General features: G+C 43.2%; 1 protein-coding gene across 1 annotated transcript; it reads right to left on the reverse strand.

Annotated features, from left to right (window-relative positions):
• Positions 1-293: 293 nt before the first annotated feature.
• On the reverse strand, positions 294-1,331 carry LOC306934265 (kelch domain-containing protein 3-like; the record flags this gene model as incomplete). Its single annotated transcript, XM_079516836.1, has 1 exon — positions 294-1,331. The coding sequence occupies one exon, from the start codon at positions 1,329-1,331 to the stop codon at positions 294-296; it is 1,038 nt and encodes a 345-aa protein (XP_079372962.1).
• Positions 1,332-10,362: the final 9,031 nt, after the last annotated feature.

Genomic DNA, 10,362 nt, shown 5'->3' on the forward strand with positions numbered 1-10,362 from the left:
CCACCATTTTTGTGATTTTTCGGTTAGCGTTATCCCATTTTTCATTTCTGAACAAAAAAAGGAAAAATTAGCAAATTTCTATGTACTGGACTCAAACAGAATTATACTAAGGCACCACCATTTTTGTGATTTTTCGGTTACGTTTTCCCATTTTTCAATTCTGAACAAAAAATAGCAAATTGTTTGCTGGAATCAAATTAAACAAAAATCACAAATATGTTTTTTACATGTTGGATTCAGATTCAAATAAGGCAATTATACTAAGGTCCCCTGACCCATGGTTTCGGAAGACTCTAGTCTGATTGTTCCAGACCATAGTGAATGACTCCTAGCTTGCATAAGGTCTTCAGACTTGGACTTAAGTCTATGATGTACAGGTCAGACACCTCATCATCCTCATCAGAATCTTCAGCATCTGTCGGAGCCGACGTGTATCTGTATCCTCCAAAGAAGATGATACGATCTCCCACCATGCAACAGCACATCCTAGACATCCACAGACTCGGGACTTCACCCTTCGGCTCGAGCTTCTTCCACGCAAACGTCTCTGTATTGAATTTCCACAGATCATTGAAGGTCCTGTCCAGAAGACAGTTGTGGCCACCAAATATGTATAGCTCTCCATTGTAGGCAAAGGCAGAATGACACGCGCGCCTTTCTGGCATAGGGTAGACGGTGGTGTCTGGCTGCGGACACAGCCAACGGTTCGTCTCTGTGTCAAACATATTTATGTCGTTGTTGTAGTCCAACTGTTCTCCCCCCGTTTCAGCCCCTCTGCCCCCAAACACAAACACCATCGACTTGATGATGGTGACGGAGTGACATAACGAAGCGTGTGCTGGAATGCCTCTGGTTTCGATAAAAGTCCAGACCATTCTGGTGGTGTCCAGCATGTGGATGTCATTAGTGTATTTAGAGTTATAGGTGAATCCTCCAAAGATATACATGGCCTTCCCCAGGACGCAGGCCGCGTGGCCCTCCCTCGCCCCCGGGACAATCCCAGAGGTCGTGGGCTGGAACCATCGGTGGGTGTCGACGTCGAATGCATAGAGTGCGTTGTCCACCTGTGTGTAAGTGTAACCGCCCCAGATGTAGATGATGTCGTCTATCAGCACGGCTGTGTGGCCCGATCGCTTGGATGGAACCTCGATGGGACTTCCGGTCGCCACTGGGGGCAGCTTTACCCAGCACAACGACACTGTGTTGAAGACATGCACGTCGATTTTCTCCATGTCGTGCCCTCCAAATGAGTACACCTTGTGGGCCACTGCCACCGCAGCATGACGCGTTCTCTTCGGTCCTCCCTTCAGGTGCACTATGCGTCGCAACATCTCGCAGCAGGGCTACCACAGCAAAGCACAATGGACCCGGAGCTGTCTCGTTCTATGAAGAAAGGGAGTTCTGTCACACGCATCCTCACTTATATTGGTTACGTGGGCACAAATGGTATGCAAAGCTTGGCCAATCGGCAAAGCTGGCGAGTTGTGATAGCCAATCGGAGAAGTTGGTTGGTGGTATGTAAATAGCTTTGTGGTGAAGGATGGGAGGTTCGACAGACAGACAGACAGACAGACAGACAGACAGACAGACAGACAGACAGACAGACAGACAGACAGACAGACAGACGTCATACAAAACATATCTATTTGAGGGGCGCCAGCCTTTCCCTATGCACAGCTTTGTGTGTGTGTGTGTGTGTGTGTGTGTGTGTGTGTGTGTGTGTGTGTGTGTGTGTGTGTGTGTGTGTGTGTGTGTGTGTGTGTGTGTGTGTGTATGTGTGTGTGTGAGTGAGTGAGTGAGTGAGTGAGTGAGTGAGTGAGTGAGTGAGTGAGTGAGAGAGAGAGAGAGTGTGAGTGAGTGAGTGAGTGAGTGAGAGAGAGAGAGAGAGAGAGAGAGAGAGAGAGAGAATGGCAGAATGGGCCCGGAATGCACAGTTTTGTGTGTTTGTGTGTAGGGAGCACACAAACAGCTGATTGGCTGAGCACAGAATGTGATGCATGATGATCTATGATGATCAGCGCGCCCCTCACTTCCCGTGTGATTTTTTTGAATATCTTTTTTCAAATGGCGGTCCATGGTGGTCCTTGACATTACAATGTTTGAGAACCACTGCATCAGAGAATACATAGAGCTAAGTTAGCTGCGCTAGTGTGTCTTTGTGTGTGCCACCCGTGACATCATGTGTTCGTAAAAGTCTATGGACTTTTTACAGGATCATTTATTCCATACAAATTTTCAGGCCAAGTCAATGGGAAGTGGTTGACCTAATGATGTGGCTTAATGCAGGTAGTAGTGTGTACCCTAGCGTGACTTCATCATCATACATGTTCATCATGATTTAAGGCTCACTTCACATTTAATGGGCGGCTATCCCCTCCAACGTCTGGCTTTCGGAATAACATCATATGGCAGCCAAGTCTATAGACGTTTAATTGCGATCGTAGTTCCATTTACTATGAAAACCTGCGTCTCCCGTCCATCCGTCCGTTAGTCACCCAACGCCTCCATATATGGTCACACCTTGTGACATCACACCTCCAAATACTGTATGGTCATGCCTTGTGACGCCACGCCTCCATATATGCTCACGCCTCGTGACGTCATGCCTCCATATATGGTCACGCCTTGTGACATCACACCTCTATATATGGTCACGCCTCGTGACACGTCACGCCACCATATATAGCCATCTCCATATGAAGATCACGACACTGACCTCATCTAACCCTGGATAACCATACATGGAGAAGACTGGATCATCACATAGATCTGCATATATGGAGCCGGCCAGCAACTCTACATCTGACCTCAAACCCTTAGATATCCATATATGGAGCTGACCTGTTCTGACATTCCATATGTTATTCCTTCACCACCCGTCCTTCCTGTTCTGACATTCCATATGTTGATCTGACCTCATCAAACCCTGTACAATGAAGACACGCTCCAATCGATTCATGGCCACTGGCCAGTACAGAATTAATTTCATATGTTGAACTGACCCCCCATGCCAAAGCACCAGCGCTTGACCAGCAGTCTGCCGTCTGCCGTCACCTAGGTAGATGCAAGGGTGAGGTCACGCTCAGGGCCCTAGATTAGCCAAGACTTTGTTTAAAGCACCTTAAACAAACATTACCAGGAGCCCCTCGAGTGTGGTGTTTTTTTTTTTTTTTAATTTTTGGCTTTTGGTAATCAGGCACACATCTCACAGTGTGACTGTGAGATGTGTGCCTGATGACCAAAAGCTTAAATACCTCTAGTCTAGTGGCTAAGATGTTGGCTTCCCACGCAGGAGACCGGGGTTCAATTCCCCGGGCGTTACACATGCACATGCATGCACATCCATGGAGAGATCGACTCACACAATGTATGGCCATGGAAAGGTCACTGTGAGAATAATTATGAGCTCATCTGATGTGAAACAGAGATACCCCAGAGGATGACCTTTCCACATCCATTAGACTGACCTTCCTGTGTGTCTCCTCGCTTATCGCCTCATCAAGCCCAGTGGCGGAAATAAGCAACTAAGTATATTATTTACCACAAGTAATGTATACTCGAGTACAATTTGGAGGTGGCAAGGGCAAATATTGTACTTTTCCACTCCACTGCAATAGGAGCAGCAGTATTGGGAAAATATATCACACCTGTGTGAAGTGAGGGGCGGTCATCATACATCATCATACGTCATCTCATTCCAGCCAATCACAATTTGCGTCCTCACTTTTGTCTTCAATGTTTGTGTTTAGACAATATTTGTGTTTCCACAAACACTCACTAATTTTTGTGTTAGGACAATGTTTGTGTTTACACAAACACACAAAGCTGGACAGAGGAGGCCTAGTGCCCCTCAAAAATCCCTTACTCCCTTCACATTAGAATGAAGGCTCTGTTACGTTTAGTGTAGCACTATAAAGCATTGCAGTCCCGCCCCCGACGAGAGGCCCGGAAAATAATTCCCTGTTCCCTGTTTCCCCATAGACTTCACAAAATCATGACAATAAACACAAATAATTAGAAAGAAGAAAAAAAGGCAGGGTTTAACACCTTTTGTTTTGTTTTTCTTCTTACTAATTATTTGATCCGCCCAAAACATTGTGTTTATTGTCATGATTTGTCACGAGCCAAGTTGGCTTTGTCCACGGCGTAAACGTCTTTAAATAAATACTTTTTGAAAAGTCTATGGGAAAAATGAAAGGGGAATTCTCTTCCGGGGCTCTCGCCGTCATGAAAGGGGGAGGGAATGCGATGCTCTATAGTGGTTCTCAAACTTTAAGTTTTTTTCGAAGGACCTTCGAAGAACTTTTTAACTCAGAGAGTGTACAAATGAAACCAAATGGGCATTATTTTGGTTCCATTTGTACACTCAGAGTTACACACCCATAAGGGGAACCGCCCTAGAACCACTAGGGTCCCTGGACCACACTTATATAGACCCACTGGTGTGGAGTGTTTTCAGGTGAGACAACTATGCACAACTCTGCAAAATTCTCCATATTCAGACCGCAGCCATCTTGCCAGCAAGGTGATACCTAGGTGACACTTCCCATAGAGAGCCCATTCATCCAAACAGAAAAGTCCCATCTAATTATATTAAACAACGTCAAAATCACCAACCTCTTTCAATCTGTAAAGTTTTATATAGTTTAATAAAAATCCACCGTAGACATTTTATGAGCTACTTCCTGCCAAGAAATTCCTTGCAGATGATTATTTTCGAAGTATCAGAGTATGGAAGCACTTGTTATCAGTAAAGCAACCTCCTGCTGCCTCCTGCATTATGTTCACATTCAATACGCATGGGCCGTTGAGTGTCAACGAGCACTTCCAAACTCCCTTCCAAACTCCAGCATTTAGAAAAAAATCATTTATTTTCTGTTTGGATGAATGGGCTGTCTATGGGAAGTGTCACCTAGGTATAACCTGCTGGCAAGATGGCTGCGGTCTGAATATGGAGAATATCAGCACTCTGACTCTGTGCTGCCAGACTTACTAAAGCACGTTCTCGGCTGTGCGCAGCTTCTTTTTCCGGGTTTTTAGACAGCTGGTGGATGGAAATTAAGCTCCACCTCCGCGGACGACTTGCGTGACGGCCAGATTCCCGGAAACACTCTCCTCCGCGGCAGTCGTCCGCGGAGGTGGAGCTTCTTTTCCATCCACCAAGCTCGGAAAATAAGCTGCGCACAGCTTAAGACGTGCGCGGCTGTCGACCGTTTTGCGCTTAGGTGTGGAAACAGTGTATGACTTGAATGGAACAGAGCCTTCATTAGTATAATTGGTAAGACCTGTAAAGGAAGTAAGGAAGAGGGCCCAATTTCTTCCCAATGTGTCTGTATCTAATATGCACAGCATACAGGGCATTCACTTCTAGTCATTTTTACTAGTTGACTAGTTGCCTAGTTTACTAGTCGACTAGTCGACTAGTTGTTTAACTACCTATTATGTAAAATAAATAAAAAAAATAAACTATTTTTTTTTTTTTTTTTTTATACATATTTGTACATTGAAAAACTGTGTACATGGTGACTATAACTATAATCTACCTGATCTTGAGGCCTACAAAATCGGGGAAAAAAAATTTCTTTTTCTTATCAACTAGTCAACTAGTACCAACAAGGTCGACTAGTGGATTTACTAGTCGACTAGTAAACTAGTCGACTAGTTGCTTAATGCCCTACAGTAGATACAGACACATTGGGAAGAAATTGTCCCGTTATTAATTTGGGTCCGCTTATCTTGACATGACAAAGTTTGAGAATCACTGCTTCCGAGAATACATCAAAGCACACACATCAGGGGGACACATGGAGCTGCCCTCAATAAAACACACGATTTAGTTTGACGGTCTCACAAGCTTCTTTGTTTAGATGACACTTTGTGCCCCACTTGAAACATTTTATAACGGGCACAAAGAGTGAACGAACACACGGTAACATGTGCATCATTTTCATTAGAGAGGTGAAGGGTGCACACAGGACTGGCCCAGTTCTGCCAGAAAACAGGCTCCCAACAGAATATACACACACATACACACACAGCAGAAAACACTCTAAAACCCATGGGACGAATGGAAGTGTTTACAACAAGTCACGTTATATATAGCCTACGGTGGAAGGACTACTCTGATTATTATTATTGTCTTTATTTCAGTAAAAGTAGCGATATTACAATATAAAAAGAGCACAAACTGTGCATAGCTGAATAGGAATCGGGTAGGTCTCCACAAGCTGTCACTATATAATACATGGAAAGCAACAATATATGTACTTATAGTTCTGTTCTATCAGGGTAGATAGTTAAGCTTAGTTCTGGTACTTACTGTCTGTCTGTCTGTCTGTCTGTCTGTCTGTCTGTCTGTCTGTCTGTCTTTCTCTGTCTTTCTCACATACACTCATGAGCGCACACACACGCACGCACGCACGCACGCACGCACGCAAAGTCTATGGAGTTTAATGTTTAGGGTCAAATAAAAGATACTTTATGAAATCCAAGTCTATGGACTTTAAAGTTTGTTTAGGCTAATGACAACACAAGACGCACTCATCTCGTTGATATAAATACATACGACCACAGCTTTTCCTGTTTCTCAAAAAACTAACTGCTGGCTGACAGTATAGTTTGATTAGTTACTGCTTACTGGATGTGTCATTTGTCTTCTGCCGGGTCAGCATGGTGTTTCTCCGTGGTTTTAGGCTTCCTTGTTAATAAATGCACTTTGGTCTCCTTCCAGGTTGCTTTGACATGCTGCGGTGACACATTAATGGGGCTGTTAAATTATTCATCAATTTGCAAAGCTAAAATGGCAAAAGTTCATTGCGGGGACATTGTGGGTGGCAGCGGCTCAGGAGGTGAAAACGACCACCTGGGACTGACTATGGGAGCCAACCAAGCCCCCAGAAGGGCTGGCCAATGTTGAAGCTGCCACTACCTACTTGCCAAAAGTGGAACTGCAGCACATTCATGGAAGTGGACGGACATTCAGTGACGTCATGTGCGTAACAGAGCCATCTAATAGAAGATTTACGATATAGAGGGGGCAGAAACCGAGCGCTCGAGCGCTGTTCATGCAGCCTGAACTGAGACAAGCTGTGTTACATAAGAGTATTATGTTAGGATAAGTATAATATAATGTATAATATAATAGAAATAACCATATTTTGTATTATATATATATATATATTATACTATCAACTATTATACGATCTATATGGCCCATGGTTGGAGAGTGGAATACTGACAACAGCTTTCAGTCTAGGTCCGGTTGCCATGGGAGGAGACCTACCCGAGTTGCTACGCCTCGCCTCCAATCCAGGCTGGACCAATCACCTGCTAGTCACCTCCACTATATAAAGAAGTGTTTGAACCTGTGGCAGTGTGTAGCAGTTTTGCTAAATGGTAAATGGTGCATTTATATAGCACCTTAATCCAAGGCGCTTTACAGAGATTGTGCATTAGATTCACCCATTCACACACACATTCATACACCGATGGCAGCGGAAACCATGCAAGGCACCAACTAGCACATCGGGAGCAATTAGGGGTTCAGTGTCTTGCTCAAGGACACTTCGACACTAACACTGGGGGAGCCCGGGTTCGAACTGTCAACCTTACGGTTACCATCCAGGCACTCTACCCCTGAGCCACCGCCGCCCCTGTAGCTGTGTGCATGCTGTCCGGAGCTGTAAGGTCTGAATTAATGTCCTGTTGGTCCACCGAATGTTCGGTGTGACCTCAGTTGTGATTCATAAGCTGTACAAGTAACAAAGAGTCAGCACTGTTATGTAAAGAACGAGAGCCTGCTTATTGTAACCGACACCTGTTTGGGTAGGTGAGTCAGTGCAGCCAGAGTGGGCTAGTCTTGGTATGTGTAACCCTTTTATTTTCTGAAGCTGCTAGACAAGCCAGATTTGTATTATTTTAAAGGTGAGGACCAGATTATTTTTGTATTTGCTCTCTATTATTGTGACTGTACCCAGAGACTGTTAACGAGGTTTGAAATCCCTAAAATTCTGTAACCCGGTACTTTTAGTTAACCTTTAAAAAGAGCCTATGAAAGGCCTCTAATAAAACAACTCTTCACTCTCCAACTGTATTGCATCCTTTTCCACCCCTAGACCACTAAGGATTGTAATAGTGGTGTTGGAAATGCATTGTTTTCAACGAGGGAGGCGCAAATAAGAGCTATTTTAAGCATGTGTGCAACATGACAAGTAGTAACAACTGAAGTCTCTTTAATGTTTATGTTGTACTATTACTACAAAACAATCTAAAATAAAGGGATTTAAGTTTAAGATCATTAAAGCTGGGCTGTTGCCTGAGTCCAATGCATTTCTGCCTGCTTCCGGTCCAGGACTTGTCCCGGTTGGTTGTCCCCATTCTCAATAGAAGTCTATGTAGGAGAGCCACCATTGGACTGGCCCCATGAAGTGAATGCATTTTGCGTAACTCTGTCTATATCTAAGGCTCTGATGTGCATCAACCCGGACCTCAAATTTGAGGTCCGCTCTCAACTTCCGCTCGCTCGAGCCATTGAGTTATAATGGTAGCCTACTTCCGGCAGTCTTCCAGGTGCTTCAAAAATCCACTGAGCAACTTCCATTGAAATTAATAGTGGGGGGCGGGGCTGTCGCTCCCAGTCATCCTTTATAACTCTATGAAGCCAACACAAGGTGACATTAGTGCAGCACCAGTGCTAGCCTGAAAGAGACATATGCTTTTCTGGGCATAAGAGGGGCAGAACAAACTAGTGCTGGAAACCGATGTCCATAAACTATAGCATGTTGTTTTTTCATGATTTTTTTTTTTTTTAATCCTTTAAAAAATAATTAAATCCTCCAAAAGCACTAGGGGTGCACGCTCTTTCGCGGCTGCAGCTCCCAGGCTCTGGAAGTGCTTGCCCCTTTACATTCGATCTGCCCCGTCTATTAATGTTTTTAAGTCTCACCTTAAGACTCATCTTTTCTCCCTGGCTTTCAATCCCTCTTGAGTCCATTTTAGGTTTTGATTTCTTAGCTCTTTTTTGTTTTGCTTATTTTAACCTTTCATGCTTATATTTTTGTCATTTCTGATTGTGTTTCTTGTTTACATGTTCTCTTGCCTGTCTCTGTTTTGCCACTGATCTGTACAGCACTTTGGTCAACCTTGGTTGTTTTAAAACGTGCTTTAAAAATAAAGTTTGATTTGATTTTGATTTGATAGAAAACGTCTTCCGAAACCATGAACTATAGCATGTTGTTTTTTCATGATTTCCTTTTTTTTAATCCTCCAAAATCATGAAAAACGACAGACTATAGTATGTCTTCCGAAACCATAAACTATAGCATGTTGTTTTCTCATGATTTTCTTTTTTTTTTAATCCTCCAAAATCATGAAAAACGACAGACTATAGTCTGTCTTCCGAAATCAGACTACATTTGATCGAAGGACTGCCATTGAATTTTTGCCAATACATTGTTTTTATCATGTCATATGAAAGCAGGGAATCATAGCTTCAAATTGACATATTGGACATACAGGTGGGGGCAGTATTGAGTCGAAAACAAGAGTGAAGCTATAGTTATTTAATTCTGGGTCAGGGTATAGTAAGGAAATGAGCCTTTATAAAATTGTCAAATTAAAAAAAGTAGTAGGCCTATACTATAAATTACCCAATTGATTTACTTAAGTTAAAGTACTACTACCCTATTCATACTAATGAATATAAGGTTGAAGTGGTTAATGTATGTTTTATAATAATTATCAAAATCTACAAAGTAACTATAGTAACTGGAAAATGTCAATGTTTTTAGCACCTATATTATGTTATTGGGGTAGATTCAAATAGTAGTCAAAGATGAATACATAATGCAGTTACCACATAGTTTTTATTAAACGTCCCTTTGTTCTCAATAGAGGGGAACAAAAACAAAGATCTGCCTGGCCTGGACTGTTAGCAGTTAGCTCCTGCCGCTAGCCGAATAGTACTAAGCCCGTTTTCAGCTAAATGCGGAAATGTCCAGGCTAAATAACTTATCGACGGGAGTCGTGTTAATATTTATTTACTCGTCATTGTCATGTTCACTCCAAATAAAGTATTATGCACTTGATGCGGAGAGCCATCTTATAGAAGAGTTGCGATATTGAGGGGGCAGAAAACAGCCCGGTCACGTGGTTCATGTACTTGCGCGAGCCCATAGACTGCAATGCATTCCGTAAACTTTTTTTCCCCCACCGCCACCCCCCCCCCCCCCTCACTGTATATGTTTCTTTTCCCTTTTTACCTCTATGATGAATTCCTGTTCTGTTCTTTGACTATATAGAAGTGTCTATTTGTACGTCTCTAAATGTTTTGATGAATTGAACATGGTGGACCCTCTTGTAAAC

The sequence above is a fragment of the Electrona antarctica genome (genome assembly GCF_951216825.1).
Source record: "Electrona antarctica genome assembly, chromosome: 12".
Taxonomy (NCBI): Eukaryota; Metazoa; Chordata; class Actinopteri; order Myctophiformes; family Myctophidae; genus Electrona; species Electrona antarctica.